This window comes from Oncorhynchus nerka, linkage group LG18 (genome assembly GCF_034236695.1).
Source record: "Oncorhynchus nerka isolate Pitt River linkage group LG18, Oner_Uvic_2.0, whole genome shotgun sequence".
Lineage (NCBI taxonomy): Eukaryota > Metazoa > Chordata > Actinopteri > Salmoniformes > Salmonidae > Oncorhynchus > Oncorhynchus nerka.
This window is the reverse complement of record NC_088413.1, coordinates 53180502-53200926: the sequence shown is the minus strand read 5'-3', so window position 1 is coordinate 53200926 and position 20425 is coordinate 53180502. Positions and strand designations below refer to the sequence as shown.

The 20425-nt window shown below is 44.9% G+C and overlaps 1 protein-coding gene across 2 annotated transcripts in view; it reads right to left on the bottom strand.

Annotated features, from left to right (window-relative positions):
* Positions 1–2457: 2457 nt before the first annotated feature.
* aqr (aquarius intron-binding spliceosomal factor) overlaps positions 2458–20425 on the bottom strand; it is a 54348-nt gene continuing 36380 nt past the window's right edge. For both annotated transcript variants that reach the window (XM_029687877.1, XM_029687878.1), the window contains 5 exons: positions 15857–16027; positions 9451–9536; positions 6028–6202; positions 4941–5054; positions 2458–3003 (listed from right to left, as the gene is read on the bottom strand). In XM_029687877.1, coding sequence (XP_029543737.1) covers positions 2695–3003; positions 4941–5054; positions 6028–6202; positions 9451–9536; positions 15857–16027 — 855 coding nt within the window. In that variant the 3' untranslated portion in view covers positions 2458–2694. The remainder of the gene's footprint in view (positions 3004–4940; positions 5055–6027; positions 6203–9450; positions 9537–15856; positions 16028–20425) is intronic.

Sequence of the window (20425 nt, the reverse complement as noted above, 5' to 3'; positions counted from 1 at the left end):
TAGCAACTGTCAGACTGACTTGTTCAAAAGCCAACGATCAGATCCATTAGCAAGGCTTTTTTCAGTTTTCTGAGGTATTGTACACTTTCCTCCCCACTTCCTTGTCTGTTCTGTGTAATATCCTGTTTTAGCGAGACAGACCGTGTGATGAGATCAGCTGCACTGGTTAATCTCGAGGTTGTCTCGTGCTTCAGGGAATGCCCTTTACAGTGCATTAAAAACATGAGACAATATTAGCATTCCAAAAAACACCACTTTTCCCAGGATTCATTGACTATTTCAAACATTTAGGATAAAATGAGCAATAAAAAGTTGCTTTCATATTTTGAAGCAATATGAAAACATTTAACCTGAAGAACATCCTGAGAACAGAAAAGTACACAGCATCAAATCATATCTAACAGTTTACTGTCATACCTTTTTGCTTTTTAAATTCACCGTCTACAAAGACCCTTAAAAGACGTAGAGAAGTGCAGTCACAGTACTTCCTCTGCACACAGACAAATGCATACAGCACTGTTATACTGCATGCAGTTAGTGACACATCAACCAATGGCAGTTAACGGTTAACAAGTAGAAAGCCATTGAGCACTGCGAAGTAGAGCTATGTAAAGCCATATTGTGGAGAGTACCTGTGGAGTGAGTATAAAAGACATGTTCACCTTCAGATGTGGGAAGTTTGAGAGTTCTTTGAGAAAGTGCGAGTCTGTTTTTCCTCCTTGCCTGTAGAATGGATATCCCCTCAGTCTCAGTTTAGTTCCTGCTTGGAGCTGCCAAAGTCAAGTCAGTTTGTATGAGTGGCCTCTTCCTCCCAGTTAACGCTAATTTACTGCAACAAGGTAGGCTCTGCTAGGGGAAACGGAGTGCCAGGGAGGACAGCTGGAGATAAAGATAATTGGTTTTCTAGAGGGAGGCTATGACACAATGTGTGCATTCATGGACCAGTTGCTCAATTAAAAAAAACATGGTTGTTGTGGGTTGAAAAAGGTTGTTGCACTGTACATGCAGAACCAATGCAGAGAAGAATCTGGGAATTTATGGGACAAGTCTAGTTGTAAGGGGATATTTATCATACAAATAATTGAATTAATTTAACCCTGTAATTGTTTATGGATTGTGATTTAAACTGTGTACAAAACATTAGGAACACCTTCCTAATATTGAGCACCCCTTTTGCCCTCAGAACAGCCTCATTAAATCGGGACATGGACTACAAGGTGTCAAAAGCGTTCCACAGGGATGCTGGCCCTTGTTGACTCTAATGCTTCCCACATTTGTGTCATGTTGGCTGGATGTCCTTTGGGTAGTGGACCATTCTTGATACACATGGGAAACTGTTGACCGTGAAAGACCCAGCAACGTTGCAGTTCTTGACACACTCAAACCGGTGCGCCTGGCACCATACCCTGTTCAAAAGGCACAATTTTTTTGTCTTGCCCATTCACCTTATGAATGGCACACATACACAATCCATGTCTCAAGGCTTAACAATCCTTCTTTAACCGGTCTCCTCCTCTTCCTCTACACTGATTGAAGTAGATTTAACAAGCGAGATCAATAAGGGATCATAGACTGACCAGGTGAAAGCTATGTCATGGAAAGAGCAGGTGTTCCTAATGTTTTGTACACTCAGTGTATAACTGACACATAAGAGATATCTATTCTAGGCTGACTAGAGTACATCTGCTTTGATGTCGCAGAGGCTTTGAAATCAAACATTAACATGTTTTGAATGTCTAAACAGCCTTTGAAGAGGACACCTGTACACTGAAACAAAACTGTATAATCGGGTTACATACATTGCTCTCAATGAGAACCATTTCCCTGAATCTAAGCAATACGGGTTCTCTAGCTTGGCTGCGTTCAGGTCGGTTGAATCACGACTGTACTGTGACTTGAGCAGCTATGGATGCGATCTCTCCTCTCAGACAGTGGGGGTGTTGCTTGGGGAGAGGATTACAGGCTAGCCTGACGTATGTAACAGCTAGTTAACCTCTGGTGCATGATAACGCCTAAATTCCAAGTCTGTGTTGTGAGCCTGCAGGCTGTGGCCTCTTTACACTACCAGGACCAATGAGGCTAGAACTAGGGATTCAGGGAAGGGTAGGCTCTAATCCACCACCAACACCTCAGTGAACTGTATGCCACTGTGACCATTTGTTTCCAAATACGGATATGGACACTGATGATTTGAGTGGAGTTGTGAGTGATAGAGTATGTCTGACCTCCCCCCATGGCTTCATGTGCACGGTGACTGACCTATAAATCCAGCTTAGTGGCAGCTTGTCCAGACGCTATTGGGCGAGCCAATCAGATTGACAGGTGACAGTGACGCTGTCTGAGGGCGGGGCAGAACGGGAGTGTGTAGACTGGAAGAGTAACATGATAGGGAGATTTGAAATAGGATGGCTGGGTGTCTGCAAATGTATGTAGAAAAATTAAAAACTCAAGACTGCATTCACATTGAGAATTATTTTAATACAAAAGTACAGATTACAAAACAGACCATTTCAGAAAATCAAATTAAACATTATCCTCAAGGCTTCTCAAGACATCTTCACGGCTTCAGTAGAAAAATAATTCTAAAACAGGATAATCATTTTTAGCTCCAAGCTCTTTTCTAAGGGACAGTCCAGTTCTGGCCGCATCTATGGGCAGATAAAGCAGTGCAGAGGCCCACAGAGAAGCCCCACCTTAAGGTGCTTCCGCTTCGTCACTCTCCTCTCCATCACTGTCGCTATCTCGGCCAGGGTGCTCTGGCATTTTGGGGTGCTCCTCTTGCACCTTCTCTGGTGTCTCCTGTGGGGTCTTCTCTGTGCCGGCCTCCCCGGAGGGCTCCTGCTCCATCGGTGTCTCTTCCTGGTTCTCCACTTCAACTGGGGTCTCTTCCTTGTTCTCCACTTCAACTGGGGTCCCTTCCTGGTTCTCCACTTCAACTGGGGGCTCGGATTGGTCCTCCTCTGCCTGTGTCTGCCGAGGGGGAGGCAGGAGCTTCTGCTGTTGCTGGGCATGGAAGAGAACACAGGGAAAGAGAGGAAGGTGAGAAATGTGGGTGTATGGGTGTCACCATATAATTCCTACATTTATGAAAATGTTCATCATATCTTGAATTCATGACAAAATGTCGTAGACAAGATGCTAACAGATTTTCCATGCTGTACAAAGAATTTCTATCACTGCTCGTCCCATCCCCCCTCTCCCCATTTCCTCCTGTCTCTATCGCTTTTGCTCTCATTCCTTCCTTCCCTTGCGCTCTCTGGTTGAGGACAGAATCCATGCACATGCCTTAGGGACAGGTTAGGGAGGGGCACATGTCTCCCTGTTATGTTCGGAAAACAAAAGTTCCCTCTCCACTGCAGCCCTGCCTTTAGGCGGGGGATGAGAGTGGGGTGGGGTAGCTTAGCGTCACCCGTTATCATCCCTCCCCCTCCTTTATCCTCCACTCCCCACGGTGTCAAACAAAAGAATGCACTGCTCTTTTAATTAAAACTCATTCTGGTTCCCTCATCTAAAATGTTAGGCTCGTGGCCTGTTAAGGCTCGGCATGCAGAACTAAAACAATTCTCTTACATCTGACCTATTTCCACCACTGCATTAAAGTTTTACAAAATACAGAAGCTAAAAACAGATGAGGGATAATGATACTGAAGACCTGGATGAATTACTGTAAGAGGTTGCATTGGAGCAGGTGTGTTTGTGAGAACCAGTGGTCTCAGGTATGGGTAAATAAACTGATAGGTGACATTGGGGAGCTAGCCTAGCCTTTCATAGCTGGACTATTAGCCTGTACTCAGTCTGTGCTTGAGGAGCTAGCCTAGCCTTTCATAGCTGGACTATTAGCCTGTACTCAGTCTGTAATTGAGGAGCTAGCCTAGCCTTTCATAGCTGGACTATTAGCCTGTACTCAGTCTGTAATTGAGGAGCTAGCCTAGCCTTTCATAGCTGGACTATTAGCCTGTACTCAGTCTGTAATTGGAGAGCTAGCATTTCACTGTTAACTGAGTTAGCCTGTAGCCTAGCCTTTCATAGCTGGACTATTAGCCTGTACTCAGTCTGTGCTTGAGGAGCTAGCCTTTCATAGCTGGACTATTAGCCTGTACTCAGTCTGTGCTTGAGGAGCTAGCCTAGCCTTTCATAGCTGGACTATTAGCCTGTACTCAGTCTGTAATTGGAGAGCTAGCCTAGCCTTTCATAGCTGGACTATTAGCCTGTACTCAGTCTGTAATTGGAGAGCTAGCCTAGCCTTTCATAGCTGGACTAATAGCCTGTACTCAGTCTGTAATTGGAGAGCTAGCCTAGCCTTTCACTGCTGGACTATTAGCCTGTACTCAGTCTGTAATTGGGGAGCTAGCCTTGTCTTTCCAATTGCTGGTGTACTATGGTAGTTACCCGTCTGTCTGTACTGCTGGGTGCAGTGAGGTCACCAGTTATCTGTCTGTACTTCTGGGTGTAGCGAGGTCAGTAGTTACCAGTCTGTACTGCTGGGTGTAGCGAGGTCAGTAGTTACCAGTCTGTACTGCTGGGTGTAGCGAGGTCAGTAGTTACCTGTCTGTACTGCTGGGTGTAGCGGGGTCAGTAGTTACCAGTCTGTACTGCTGGGTGTAGCGGGGTCACCAGTTATCTGTCTGTACCAGTTACCAGTCTGTACCTGTCTGTACTGGTGTAGCGGGGTCACCAGTTATCTGTCTGTACTGCTGGGTGTAGCGGGGTCACCAGTTACCTGTCTGTACTGCTGGGGGTCACCAGTGTCTGTACTGCTGGGTGGGGTCACCAGTTACCAGTCTGTACCTGTCTGTACTGCTGGGTGTAGCGGGGTCAGTAGTTACCTGTCTGTACTGCTGGGTGTAGCGGGGTCAGTAGTTACCTGTCTGTACTGCTGGGTGTAGCGGGGTCAGTAGTTACCTGTCTGTACTGCTGGGTGTAGCGGGGTCAGTAGTTACCTGTCTGTACTGCTGGGAGCTCTGGATCATGTGTATGTACATGTTGTACACCAGGTTGGCCATCTCCGGCATGTCCTTGATCGCCTGGTCGGGCTGGGACGAACGAGGCTCTCTCTGGAGGGAGAGATGGTTTACCGTTTATTAATTTCTCCCTTCAGTCCTCTTCAAATCGATTAGTTTAGACCACTTACTATTAATGCGCCTACGGTGTGAGTGAGGGAGATACCAAGAGGGAGTGAGAGGCAGAGAAAGGGAATATGCAAATAGGAAGAGAGCCTGGTGGGTGAGTTGAATATTCTCTCAGCTGCATTAATGCCCCCTAGACATAGTACTACGCTGGCACTGCAGCGGTCCACTGAGCTGTGTGTGTGTGTGGTGGGAGCAGGGAGCTGCCGCATTGCAAAATAAGACTGCCCACTAGGCACAGATGTCATGTCAACATCTATTCCACATTGATTCAACCAGTGGGCGCGCAGTAAAGTCTGTGGGTGAGCTGAGCTTAAACTGTTTCCCCTTAAAATGAGGAAATGAGGATGAGGAGAAAGTGGAGCGTCCGGGACTGGACTCTTTCTGACAGGTCAAGGGGGGCACATGTGGGCACCTAGAAGAACTGTCCCCCTGGGAACTGGAGCTCTTGTGCCAGTGTGTGTGTCAGTGTGTGTGTACGCCGTCTAGCACTATCCTGGAGGGGGTATGGGTTGGAGTAGACTGGCTTTGCCTGGTGACATTTGGGGGTTAATAACAGACTGTCCCCCCGTCTGTCACAGTCGTCCTTTACCTGAATGGTGTTAACTACCTGGGCCGGTGGGTAAGAGGCTGGATAGAACGAGGGGGGGGGGGGGGGGATCACTCCATCCATTGAGAATTCAGACAGGCAGGATTAGGCTGCAGTGGGGATGAAGAGGCATGTACTATGCAGGAGCTGGAGAGGGTGCTGCATAGGAATGTCTGTGTGCGAGAAAGTGTTTGACTCAAAGTGTTCTGCGTGTAGATGTGCCCGAGTGTGCATGAACACATATTCAAGCTTGCGTGTGTGTATTCATTTGTCTCTGTGTGTGATTGTGCAAGTGTTAGTGTGTGTACTCACAGGCTGTCCCTGGGTGTAATATTCATTGGGTCTGATGTGGAGCTTCATGGGTCTGGCAGTGAGCTGGTTGAAGGCAGGAGTCAGTTCAAAGCAGTTCTGGAACAGACTGACCCGTCCAAAGATGTAGAGGCCAAGTCTGGACCTGGACATGGCTACTACCAACCGTCTCACATCCCTGTGGAGAGAGGGAGGGGGTGAGAGAGAAATGACATTTTAAACCACTTGGCGCATTTAGCCTCTACATCACAAGCTTATACACAGCCCTTCCACTCCCAAAGCAAGTGGGTGAGAAAAATATTGGAAAGGAGCGAAAGGGACAGATGAGGAGGAGTAGAGAGTCTTTAAAGAAAGATAAGGCGGCAAAAGTGAGGATAAATACAAACGGAGGGGCGGATGGCGAGGAGAAAAAACAGAGGGCAAGGAACGAGAGGGAGAGAAAAGACAGCGAGAGGAGCGACAGACAAAAGAAAGGGGCGAGGAGATGGGCTACTTTCTTTCCAGCCAGTGGAATTAAAGGATTAGCAGGAGGGAGATGGGAGTCTGGAATCTTCTCCGTTTCCCTGACTGTAATACAGCCGTGCCGTAGTGGCGTGTTTAATAAAATATTGTTTACAGGCTGCTATACTCTGCTAGTCCTGGTCCCCAGGGAGGAGCCAGTGACATTATGGGATAAGATAGATGTATGATATATGCCTCATTTATCTAAGCAGCCATGATAAAACAGCGCACATTAGCAGCACAATATCACATTCTAAATGTCAACTTCTGGACTATATGGGTAAAAGCAGGGAACCAACTGGTCACAATGGGCTGCTGGTTAACAATTATGTTACAACAGCAGGCTTATCTATTATATTCAGACCATAGCGAGGCAGTAGTTCAACCAAGACAACGGCAGGTAGTTCCAGTCCAAGTTCCAGGTAGAAATACCAAATGACTGTATAACAGCTGACTAATACCTTCTCCAGCTCCACTAAGACTGATTCTGTCAACATGGGCCGAGGTGAAGGCTTTTGCGTGGGAAGGGAGGAGATTTCTCTGGCTTATTCAAGGAGCTCTGGTGGAATTCGAAAACAATCTTTGTCTCCGTGTGCAAAAGCTCTACACACAAAACGTACATTCATAAGCAGACAAGACGTGGAATGAACACAAGTAGACCACGAGATGAATCTACACTTGTGTGTATGTATGGTGTGCTGTGTTAAACTGTGTGTCTGCGTGTGCGTGAGCGTACTAGTGTTTGTGTGTAGTAATCTCTTTAGTTAACAAGGCAACAACAAGTCACAAGAATGTGGACCATGGAAAAGCTACCTAAAAACACATCACTGCCACAGAAACAAACCACAAGAGCAGCCCTCCAATCAGCAAAGAGCCTGACAAGAGAGGAGCCAATCAGAAGCAGTCTTCACCTGGGGAAACAGCTCTGTGTGCAGGGGTAGGGGACACCCACCTGGGTGGTTCCTTGACATAAGCAGCCACATAGAGGGGCAGTGAGTCTGTCTATGCCTGTGGAGGTGTGTCAGTCTCCCTGCACGTCAACTCTCTGGTGTTTGTGTGTGTGTGTGTGTTTCTGTGAACATTTGTGTATACCTGCACATGTGTGCTGTTGTGCGCCTGTCAGAGTGTGTCTGCGTCTGACCCGGTGTGTGTGTGTGTGTCCCAGTACATGCGTGTGTGTGATCCTGTCACAGTGCGTCTGTATGCATGTGTCCCTCCCAGTGTGTCTCTCAGTGGGAGGGCTTCTCCTAGACTGTCAGATCGAGGGGTCAGCTTGTCATACGGTCAGTTGCGTGGCAGCGGGTTGCTATGAGCAGAGTGAAGCGAGGCAATACCGCAGCGTGGGAGAGACAGCAGGGGGAATTTCCAATGAATCACTGCTTTCCCACCCATTCAGAAAGGCCACCAAAATATGATTTTAAGTTAGCACAGTCACAGAGATCCTCTCGAGCTTGATGTATTTCTATATTCAAAACAGACAAGTAGGCAATGTTGTTATTGAAGTGGTCGTTTGAGAATTCATAAGGCCATGTTCAACAGTGGTTTAATGTCGATCATAGTATAAAGTACAGTTTGCCATTCAAAAAGAACACTTGCAATGTCACATTTATGAAACGCTCATGTCTTGCAGTTACAATATAGCATTTCCTCTCCCCTTAAGTAAATAACTAACTCTTGGCCATAATAGAGGTGTTTTAAAACCCACTCCACATATAAAAAGAGACAGAGAATGAAATGTGAATTAGGCAGAAGTGTGTAATCTCCTGTGTGAGACAAGACTAAACGGGAGATAGGCGAGACGAGTGCAAGCCTGGGTGCCGACAACATGATAAACTGAGACTCTCCCTGGCCCACACGCACCACTTCATCACCAGCCCATCAATCTGCCCCTTTATCAGACACACAGAGAATGGGAGTTTAAGTGTTTTTTTGGCCCTGGATTTATACACTTGCTGCTAAACTAGAAAAGGCGTCAAAAGAGAGGATGGCATATTCATCCAGCCAAAGCTTCATTTGGAGACTTCAATTTCTGTCGGCCGTGTCGCGGCTCCAATGGGGTAGGCCTTCATCCATAAAAACACATAACACCCGCCACTATATATCACAAGCAGAGGGAGAGTATGTGTGCGCGTGGCCTGGTACAGAGAGCTAAAATACTGTGGCAATGTTTTGCCTGGTGTTTAATACGCAGCGTATTAAGGAAGAGGGGCTCGTCGGTATCTCACAGCAGCCTGGAAATTAAAGGTCTTTTCACTCTGTATCAATTCAGAGAGAGCGAGGAGGACAGGGGGAGGGAGAGAGAGAAAGGAAGAGAGGGAGAGAAAGAAACAGTAAGAGAAAAAGAGTAAAAGAAGAGTAAAAGTAGTGAAAAGGGAAGCAAAAGAGTAAGAGAGGGACAGAGACAGGGAGACCGACAAAGATGGTAAGAAAGAAAGAGTTTGAGATAAAGGGCAGAAAAAGACAACTTAACACAGGCGAGTGGTTACCAACAGGGCTCTCTGAACCTGTAATGGGCTGTTTTACAAAAAGCCTTTGATGGTAAAGCTGCTCTTTGTTCGATACTCTCACCCCAATCATCTTTACACAATGCTGCAGCTGTACTTAAAAAATGGTTAGTGCGGCTGCACGCTCTCCTTTCTTTTACCTCCTCAAAAGCTGACTTTATCCACCCTGTGCGTGACATGAAATAAGTCTGCAAAGACCTAACCAACTTTCAGAAAACTCCACATTTATTCATACCAAGAGACTTTAAAAAGTCGAACTTAAAAAAATACATTTAAAAAAGCTGCTCTGGGGGGTAAAGTGACTGGTGTGGTGGATTTCTTCTTGTGTTAAAGTGTGTGTGTGTGTGTGTTGTAAAGTGACTGGTGTGGTGGATTTCTGCTTGTGTTAAAGTGTGTGTATGTTGTGTGGTAAAGTGCCTACCTCAGATGTCCCACAGCTCTGGTGCGGACCAGTGACAGGATGATGTAGTCATTCTGCTGACCCTGAAACCTGTCCACAGTCGTCACCTAAAAAGGAACACACACATCCATTATTTAACACAGATGTCTTTAAATCAGGCCAATACCGGCAAGGCCGCGGGCCCCGATGGTATTCCAGGGTGCATTCTCTGAACAGCTGGCAGGTTTATCCACGGTAATTTTCAACCTCCACTTGTCCCAGTCTGTAATCCCCGTGTTTTAAGATGTCCACCATCATTCCTGTTCCCAAGAACTCTAAGGCTTCATGCCACAATGACTACTGCCTTGTAGCACTCACATCCGTAATCATGAAGTGCTTTGAAAGGCTGGTTATGGCACACCTCAACTCCATCATCCCAGACACACTAGACCCAGTCCAATTTGCATACCGCCCCAGCAGATCCATAGGCGACCCAATCTCAATTGCACTCCACACTGCCCTCACTCACCTAGATAAGAGAAATGCCTATGTGAGAATGCTGTTCATTGACTACAGCTCAGCATTCAACTCCAAGCTCGTCACCAAGCTTAGGACCGAACACCTGCAACTGGAACCTGGAATTCCTGACGGGCCAACCCCAGGTGGTGTGGGTAGGCAACATCAACTCCACCACGCTGACCCACAACACGGGGACCCACAAGGGTGTGTGTGCCTAGTCCCCTACCGTACAGCCACAACTGGTATGGCAATAACACCGCCCTGGATCGCATGGTGCTACACCGGGTGGTGTGGACAGCCCAGTACATCAACTGGGCCAAGCTCCTTGCTAGGAAAGACCTCTATATACCAGGTCGTGTGAAAGGAAGAAACCGGAAAATCATTAAAGACTCCAACCACCCAAGCCATGGACTGTTCTCTCTCTGCTTCCACATGGCAAGCGGTACCGGTGCATGAAGTCTGACACTAACAGGCACCTGAACAGCTTCTATCCCCATGCCATAAGACCACTAAATAGCTAGCTAACAAAAATGGCTACACAGACTGAGTTGACCTTTCTATTGTATTCTTACTTATGTCTCTATGCACAGTCACAGGGCCCTACACACTAAGCACACGGATACTCCAACACACATACAAAACACTCACTCCATCATTTCCTCATTCACACATAATATGCACATACATTTATACTGACTCTACACACCCACTCACATACAATCATCATACACACTGCTGCTGCCCTGTTTATCATATATCCTGATGCCTAGTCACCTTACCCAATACATATCTACCTCTATCGATCCAGTACCCCCCCTGCACATTGTAAATATGGTACTGGAACTGACCCTGTATGCTTACTTTATAATGTTCTTATTTCTTATGTTTATTAGTGAATATGAGTGCATGTGTGTGTTGAGGATGGCTGGATTTAGTTCAGATGTTTACGAGCGAGTGTGAGAGCTGAGCTCCCTTCCTAAAAATCCAGAGAGCAGAGGATCTTCTTACGGAGGCAGGAATGCTATGTGTTGTTCCTGCTGTAATCATGCTGGGCCACATGGAGGGGCAGGGGGGTGTAATACGGTTTAGAGGGGCCCAGCCCAGGGTATTTACCTACAGTACCCAGGCTGCTTACCTGGCCCTCACAGACTCAGGGTGACAACACACACACAATTTATGGCTGTTATAGGAGGAAAATAGCCAGGATTTCTGAAGCCGAGGAATCGCGTGTCAGGCGAGTTGCTTTATCCCCGGCAATCCTGTCCTTATAAGAAGCACATTTCAAATAATTCCTTTTCCTTGCAGTGAGGAAACAAGCGGATTTTGGGAGGCTTTATTGTCAGCCTTATGCAATAGTGTTGCATACAGTATCTAATAGGTTGAGCTGTTCACTAAAGTAGTTAATGCCAACTTCAGTTGATATAGCTAGACCCAGGCTGTCTCGATCAAACACCTCATCCATCAACCTACACTTTGCGCATTGCAGACAGTTCAAGGCCTTACCAGTGAACCATTCATGTTGACTGGAAGGGTCTAGGTGGTGAAGAATGTCAGATGGGTATCTCAGTAGCAAGAGACTGGCCTCTTCCATTCTCCTGAGTGGATCAATACGCCAGAGAGAAGAGAAGAGCCGTTGAGCTTCAGAACAGCAACAGCGGTAAATAAATCATCCTATCGTAGCCTTTTCTTTTGGTCGAATGCACTATTCATTGACTTGGGAGTCCCACAAGCCAAACCCCCTCCGAGTCCCCTTATGGGAGAAAGGAAGGCCAGGGAGAGAGGGAGGTAGAAAAACCAGGAAGTGGACCAATATTTATTTAAATCTCCCTGTCGCTATAAAGAACAGGTGCAGCACCAGAAGCAACCATGTCACTTTTACAACAGCTTGAGACTTCGAGATGTGTCTGTTCAGACACTAAGGCCAGTCGCTCTCGGGACCTCCCACCCACGTACCGGCCTACTGTTACCCCACAACACCCACCCACCCAATGGCATAGCCTAGTGGAAACTGAAGGGGGAAAATATGCTGTGCAATTTCAGCCAAAATGCTTCACCATATTTTCCAGCGCAGAGTAAAGGCTGAAACCTTTTATTTTTAGCTCTGGGAGAGAGAGCGAGAGAGAGAGGGGGCTAGATAGATATCCCGGGGGCTTTTGCATTGTGTTAAGTTATTTATGTGAAATCTTCCAGGGAGGGAATCGCAAAGGTCATGACTTCACGGCAAGCAGCCAGGCACACATCCAAGGGTAGTGGAATCTGTTCTAGGGTGTACACACACACACACACACACTAGAATCCCTGACAGAAGACACCCGACCAGAAAGAAAAGACACTAGCTCTCTTTCTCATCACTGTCATTCTGAATCTCGGCAGATGGTCACCTGATTGAAATATTCATTATTGTATCTCTGGTCTCGCTCTGCTCTCCCCGTCTTCCCTCTTGTTCATGTGCCTGTAGGTAGCGACTGAAGACCGTAAGCAGGGAATTCCACGGTAACAGGGTGACACAGACTCATACAACTTATATGTACAAGGACTACTTTAACAATTCCCACAGAACATTTGACCAAAAAATACATTTACTTGAACAGTGCAGATGCAAAGTTTGGTAACAGAATGACGACATCAACAAACAAACTATCATTGTTAAAAAACTTTGCAACTGTACTGTTCTTCAAGTAGATGCTTTTCTGTTGTTGTAAATTGTTCTGTGGAAATGGTTAAAAGTAGTTATTGTACATATAGTTGTATGGTTGATTAATTAAGCAACCAATGTTTTTTGTTTGACATACATTTTAAAGTGAAAAAAATCAGACTCTCTGTGAAACTATTTCTGGGGAATTGCCCATGCCGAATTGTCCCATCTTACACTTGGTTGAGTGTTCCCAGGGTTATGCTGGGGGTAATGAGAGGTCAGCGACACACACAGAGGTGGCAGTGGTAGAGAATTATAACAATCTCTCTATGACACCGTCGTCCAAACTCTGAGCATCTGTATGAGTGTCCCTGTGTGTAGCAGAGCCCTAAGCACTGCCTTCAGAAAATGAACCCACCGGGAGAGAAGGGGAGTGCAGGCTCCTAACATCCATCCCTCTGTCATTCTCCCTCTCCCTTCATCCCTCCCTCCACAGCGTCACAGTGAATAACTAGGTGGACTGATTAACCTTATCGCTTGCGTTACGTGTTCTATCAATGTCAATCTAAATTAGCCCTGACCTGCCTATGGATGTGTGTATGAGTGTGATCGCTCTAAATCGAGTTTGCATTAATGTGATTGTGTGCATTAATCAAATGACCCCGTCACCCAGTTAAAGTAGCAGGTTAAACACAGCAAACGGCTTTAGTGTTCATAAAAATATCTATTCGTCACCCTACTAAAGTCCGAGTTAAGCCGGTGTAGGCAGTCAATGTAAATAATCATTTGTTCTCAAGTGACTCGCCTAGCTTAAATATTTTATTTAAAAATAAATATACATTTAAGAGAGCACTTTACCATTTCCCCAGTTACTACAACAATTCCTTAAAAATGCATAGTATGCTAAAAAATTTGAGATATGTTAAATTTGCTCCTGATGCATATGTATGTGAACAGTTCCTAAGGCTCACTGTGTACTGTGGTCCACAGTGGAATACAGAACTATTCAAACCCAGGGCCTTGAGGTGCGTAGCACAACAATGCTGATGTTCATCATTCACCTCTAACAAAGGGATGGCTTCAGCCCTGGTTGAAACACTATCTGGCTAATCAGTGACAGTTTCAGTTAACTGACTAAATAAAGGAAACACTTGATTAAATTAGGGATGAAGTATATTGAAAGCAGGTGCATCCACACATGTGTGGTTCCAAAGTTCATTATGATATTAACATCCCATCATGCTTAGAGTCATGTACCGTGCATTCGGGAAAGTATTCAGATCCCTTGACTTAAAAAAATAATCATCTGTGTTGCCTTGGCTGTGTGCTTAGGGTGGTTGTCCTGTTGGAAGGAGAACCTTCGCCCCGGTCTGAGTGCTCTGGAGCAGGTCAAGGATCTCTGTACTTCGCTACGTTCAGCTTTTCCTGGAGCCTGACTAGTCTCCCAGTCCCTGCCATTGAAAAACATCCCCACAGCATGATGCTGCCACCACCATGTTTCACTGTAGAGATGGTGCCAGGTTTCCTCCAGATGTGACGTGACGCTCAGCATTCTGGCCAGAGAGTTCAATCTTGGTTTCATCAGACCAGAGAATCTTGTTTCTCATGGTCTGAGAGTCATTTAGGTGCCTTTTGGCAAACTCCAAGCGGGCTGTCATGTGCCTTTTACTGAGGGGCTTCCGTTGGCCACTCTACCATAAAGGCCTGATTGATGGAGTGCTGCAGACATGGTTGTCCTTCTGGAAATGTTTTGAAAAAACTGTTTTCACTGTCATTATGGAGTAAGTGTGTGTAGATCGATAAGGATTTTAATTTATTTAGTCCATTTTAGAATAAGGTTTTAATGTAACAAAATATAGAGAAGGTCAAGAGGTATGAATACTTTCCGAATGCACTGTATGTGTCCAAATCTGTGATGCCTTACCCTCATGGGCTGTCCAAAGAATGGGTTTCTGTGTGTTTACATGGTTTGGTGTGTGTGATCCGGGTTTCCGTTAGCCGGTAAAAAAACGTTTTTTTTGGCCAATATTTTTCTCAAGCTGATAAATGTAATAGGGAAATTGGCAATCCCATTGCAAAATAATGCTTTTAGCCTATTAATTGACGAAAATACCAGTCGATGTAAATACAGCACATGCACATCGGTCTATAGGTACACTTACATAATTTTGTGGAATTAAATGGCTGTGTATTTTCGGTAGTCGTTATGATTCTTATTCATCGCACACGCACAGCATACAGATACAGAGCCTAGTTAGAGAGGAAAGTCTGTCAGACAGCGTGAGAGCTGCTGCTACAGCTCCTGTTGCTGCTGGAGTGAAACATGTGCTTATATAGGCTCAACCATTAAGGAACAATTCTAAATGCAATCGCGTGTTAAAATTGTTTTGATGACCACGATAAAAAATAGCTACCATTTTATTTTTTAAACTGGTAATTGAAGCGCGCTTCCCATTCAAGTGCGTAGCCAACGGTAGGCATACATCAGCACGTCACACGACTTTGCAATGAGCTGGAGGCGGTACGCATTTTGAAAACATACCCAATTGTGTGAAATCTGAATACTTTACTTAATATTTTGTCTTACCTTGCTTCAAAGTAGCCTAGTCAAAATCAGTTTCTATAAATGTGGAGGCAATTACTCTTTAAAGATGTCCATATGCCATTGAAAAAATGTGCCTATTTCTCTCATGTTCTACTGTATTCAAAACAACTTTGCTTCATTGTTCAGGAGCCAAAGGAACAATCCCATTCATATTAACAACCCATGCTAGTTGCTGCAGCTTTAGATGGCCCATCTATCAAGATTGATAAGGGATCATTTCATCTCTGTAACATGAAACTGCTGGCATGTGCAGTGCACTTTTGACAACGGTGTTCTCCCGCTAATTGCATTATTGAACTTACATTTGCGCGTAGTCTACTTCCTTGTGCGCATTGCTTAGTTTATAATGTGAAGAAATAGTTTATCAACATTTTAAGTTAATGCTCTGATCCGTTGCATCAGCCTCGTTAATTTTTAATGTGTTTTTTCCCCAAATGTATTGTATGAATTTGGGATCTATCGTCCCACAACTGACCCAGAATCTGTTTGGAATAGGCCATTTCTTTCCCGCACGGACAAGCTGACCAATAGAATAGGTCAACTTCTCTACTATGGGGGATAGTAAATGTGGACAGTTATTCTAACATCTTCAAAGTTTCCTCTGAGTTGCATGTTCTGTTAAGATGAATTACCATAATCTAAATGGGATCTCTGTCATTCTGCGCACATATAAATATATGAGACCTTACCTTGTTGGGCTGTCCAAAGAAGGGGTTCCCAGCACAGCGCTGGTTGATGACGTCTCTGATGAGGTGTTTCTGTCCATTGTAGGTGGTGAGGATGCTGATCCTGTCGGCAGGGTAACCCAACAGACGCATGTACATGAACAGAGCCACACAGTACTCTGCCTCACCGAGATTCTAGAGGGAGGGAGGGGAGGGCAGGTTAGATAACACGTTTTGCACACAGAGGAAATTAAACAAAATACTATTACAAATACAAAAACCAATTTCCTAGCCCATGAGAATGTGTTCCCCCTACTCGTTTTAAATGGGCCTATATTACATAGGGGAGAAAGTGAGATGATTAGAAAAGTGTTCATGTTCGTAATACAAATTTATTTCCACACTAAAGTCAAACTCTTTTAGTATCCAGAGAGCATCCGTCCTTTAGGGTAATGTAAACCATTGTGTGTGTGTATATTAAATCTGTGCCCAAGCGGTGGTTGGTGTGACACACAGAGTGGGGTCTGAGAGGCATCTCTCCCCCTTCCCCTCCTCTGCTAGACAGCTAGCCATGGAATCTCATCAAAACAATGTACCGTTTCTGTTTCCCCTGACCTGGATGGACTGATATGGAGCCCGTTAATATGACTAAGGCCAGGAGATTTTCCTAACTATGTGATCTGACCAGGAAATACTCTGGGTCCCAGTTTGAAGCCCAGAGACACTCCCTAGGATACAGACATGCAGTACGGCACACATATCCACCCATCAGCGCAGACATCAGTGTGTGTGTGCTTGCGTGTGGCATATCCAGTAGTTGTGCCCGTCTGTCTCATGTCACTGCTTAATACAAATGTGATCTAATGTGCCCAAACTCCAGATATCTCAGTAACCATGGCAACAGCTGCCTCTGCCCATCGCCTCAGTTTGAATGTAACGGCCCAGGACTGGCATGTGGCTGAGGACAAGGAAGATGGGAAGGAAAGAGAGAAAGAAAAAAGGAGGGAAAGAGTACGTTGCTGTGGCACACTCCTCTGCCCCTTAACACTAAAACCGCTGGGCCTCGAGGGCCCCACCTCTACAAGCTAATGAGCAGTCATGCTGACTGCAACATTCTAACAGTGTAATTAATACATTTCATATACGCTATCGCTAAAAAAATAATTTAGTTGGGTTTATGAAGGTGCAAGGCACGCGGTCAGCAAGACACGTGGTCAATCGATGAAAAAAAGATGTTTAGACTACTGCTGTTAAATTACCAAGTGTGCTTGATAGTGAAAATCAGCACAAAAGCTGATTTATAATGGCATTATAATAAATATTAGTGTCAATATGACAGCAGCCAAAAATAGTCTTATACATCAGATACCGTGGCGAATTTGTCTGTCATCAAAATGGAGGTAACGCATAATCTCTGAAGCGATCCTGTGACATGGTTTCTCTAAAGAAAAGTATCCCATACATGTCTGAACAAAAGCTCTCCATGTCCACGCTCTTCCCCCCGAATGCTCCACGGATATACAGGATGGAAATGAATGCTGCCCAGCTCATCAACCGACAGGGTCTCCGTGCTTAGCCACAGTAACGTTTCTGAATGTTGTAACATGGCCATGTCGCATAAACAATGAAAGCTGGTGAGGCCATTGCTGATGTGTTTTGTTGAGATGAAGGGCCTGCTGTCTCAGTGATGACATTTTGTGCTGATAAATTGTCACGTAGTATTGTCACTGGCTGGTTCCATCTAGAAATGGTGCAGTCCTTTCCTCTCTCCTGTCTCACCGTTTCATTTGGTAGTGGCACGGGCACTTGCTCAGTGTGCACTTGTTGTAGGCCTCGGAGCTGTAGGTTAATCAGGAGAATAATCAGAAATGTCATGATTCATTTCTTCCTCTCCAGAGTTCTCATTCAGATCTTATAGCAGCGCAAACGCAGCATGTGCATCCATTCATCGTGGTCTTGGTGGGTAATTTACAATGGCAAGCTCTCACTGTGTACGCCAAGTAGACTGATAAAACTGCTTGGGTTTGGTGGAAAGATAAACATTTCAAATATACCAATACAATGGCCCACTTGGTTCTTCATGACAACTGGTGATTACATCATTTTGCATTGTTCGCTTCCCTTCACTCATCAACTCACCCATTCTCCCTCATCATACTTTACGTCATTTCATTGGTTCTTATGCGTGTGAAATTAGTTTCGGTATAGTTTAGGTTCAGTTGAGGCAATTATCTGAGTGATTATCAACTGGGCACGGTCCATTACACTGTCGGGAGAAGGAGCGGACCAGACCCAACTGTCAGGAAGATGAGCAATGGGGGGGAAAACCCATTTAAAAAAAGACATGCCACCATAAAACTGGTTATAACTCCAGTTCCGTTAGTGATATTAAGATTCTACCAGCAGCAGCATGTTACAGTATATAGACGTATTTAGGAAAAGCCCGGGAGGGAGGCATGACTTTAAAAATGGCAGACTCATTTGTTTTTTAATTCATGAGCAGTCAAAATTACTGCCTTAGCGGTTCTAGCGTTTGGGAAAATTAAAGAGTTAAAAGGTCCTCAGTTGAACTACTGTAGAATCAGGGCTGAGTGAAAAACACTGAGAATGTAACGTACTGGTAAATACACAGACATGCTAAAGTAATCCATCTAATGTTAACCTTTTCCAATGACCAGTGACTTCAATCTTCTCTAGCTCCCATCAGTGATCTATTGAATAATGAAGTGAGGCTAAAACCATATACAGTGTAGTCCAGTGGTTCCCAACCTGGGGTACATGTACATTAATAAGGGGAAGCATTTTCATTTTATGGCCCATTGCAAGTGTGTGTACAGAGCAGGGGCACTCACAATGATCTTGAGGGGTTGCAGTATTAACGTAAAATGTACTTTAGCAAATGAGCCATGCCAAAGAGACAGGGGGATAGATCGCTGTTGGCTAGGTCTCCTGTTGCTAGTGCCCAATGGAGTGCCTTGAGCTGGAGTGTGTGATGGGGGAGGGGGATGTTTGAACAGCTGTGACAGGCATTCACCACACTTTTGGACACTATTGCCTCTCCAGAGTCCAATTCACCCCTCTGATCTCTTGATGTGTGTGTATATATGTGGTGGGGGCCACTACCCCTCTAGTCTCTGGACAAGAGTGCTTAAGGGGGGGTGAGTATTTATGAGATGTGCTACATTTCCTTGAGGCACCTACAAGTGGCAATAGGAAAACAGAGGAGAGGAGCTCATGTGACACACACACACACACACACACACAGAGACAGACCGAGAGACACATGCTCCTCATTTAACCAACAATGGGCAGATTCAGCACACACGCATACCAGCGTTTCCCTTAGCCAGTAATAGCCGGTTTTTGCCCCCCCCCCCCTAAAAAATATGAAAAGCCGATAAATCTAATTGCCGCAGGCCACTTGTCCTGGAGAAGAAGAAACCAATCCCATTGTGAAATAATGCGTTTTAGCCTATTCATTGACGGAAATACCAGTTGATGGAAAAACATTTGACCGGTCATGCTGATCGGTCTTACAGGTTCATTTGCATAATTAAATTGCCTAGTGCATTTTTGTTAGTCGTGATGCACCTTATCACGTGCACAGCATACAGATACAGCTCTGTCATGTAGCTGCTGATACAGCTACTCAAACAGCCTGTTCGTGGCTGCTGGAGTGAACCAAGCTTGAACAACGCAATCACGTGTTAAAAACAGTTTAGAGATGGCCACGATTAAAAAGAGCTACCATTTTATTTCGCATCTGGTAATTGAAGCGTGCTTCCCATTCGCCATTTAAGTACATAGGCAAATACGCTTCAGCGCTTCAGACACCACTTGGCAATGAGCTGGAGGGAGTATGCATTTAAAAAATATATACTTCATTTCTTAAAACCGGAACTTTTTACTTCATATGATGAGGCAAGTCTTACCTCGCTTCAAAGTAGCCTCGGCAAAATCCCACCATAGAAACGTGGAGGCAATTCTTTAATAAAGACATCCATATACCACTGAAACCAGAAGCTTATTTCTCTCATGTTCTATTGGTTTTCAAATCAACATTCTGTCATTATCCAGTAATATCAGACTACATCTTTAGATCTCTCCTCTTCCTAGATTTCTAACAGCTATTTTCTTATCAGGCACATGAAACTGCTAACATCGGAGGTGCCCTTTTGACAAAGTGTTTTCCTGCTCATGGCATTAGGGAATGAACATTTGTGCCTAGCCTACTGCTTGTGTGCGTTGGTGCGTTTATAATGTGAAGAAATGATCGTGTATCAACATTTGAACCTAAACGTTCTGCTCTGTTGCATCAGCCTCATTGATTTTTAAGTTGTTTTTGTTGTTAATGTATTGGTTGTATGAATTTGGGATCTATCGTCCCGCAACTGTCCCAGAGTCTGTTTGGAACAGGCCATTTCCTTCTTGCACAGAACGACAAGCTGACCAATAGAATACTATGAGGGAAAGTAGATTGATTTTGCTGTTCATTACTCATCTTTCTGACTAAGGAAAAGTAAATGTGGACAGTTATTCTAACATATTTAAAGTATTATTGGCCGATATACCGTTTATACCATAAACTGTGCA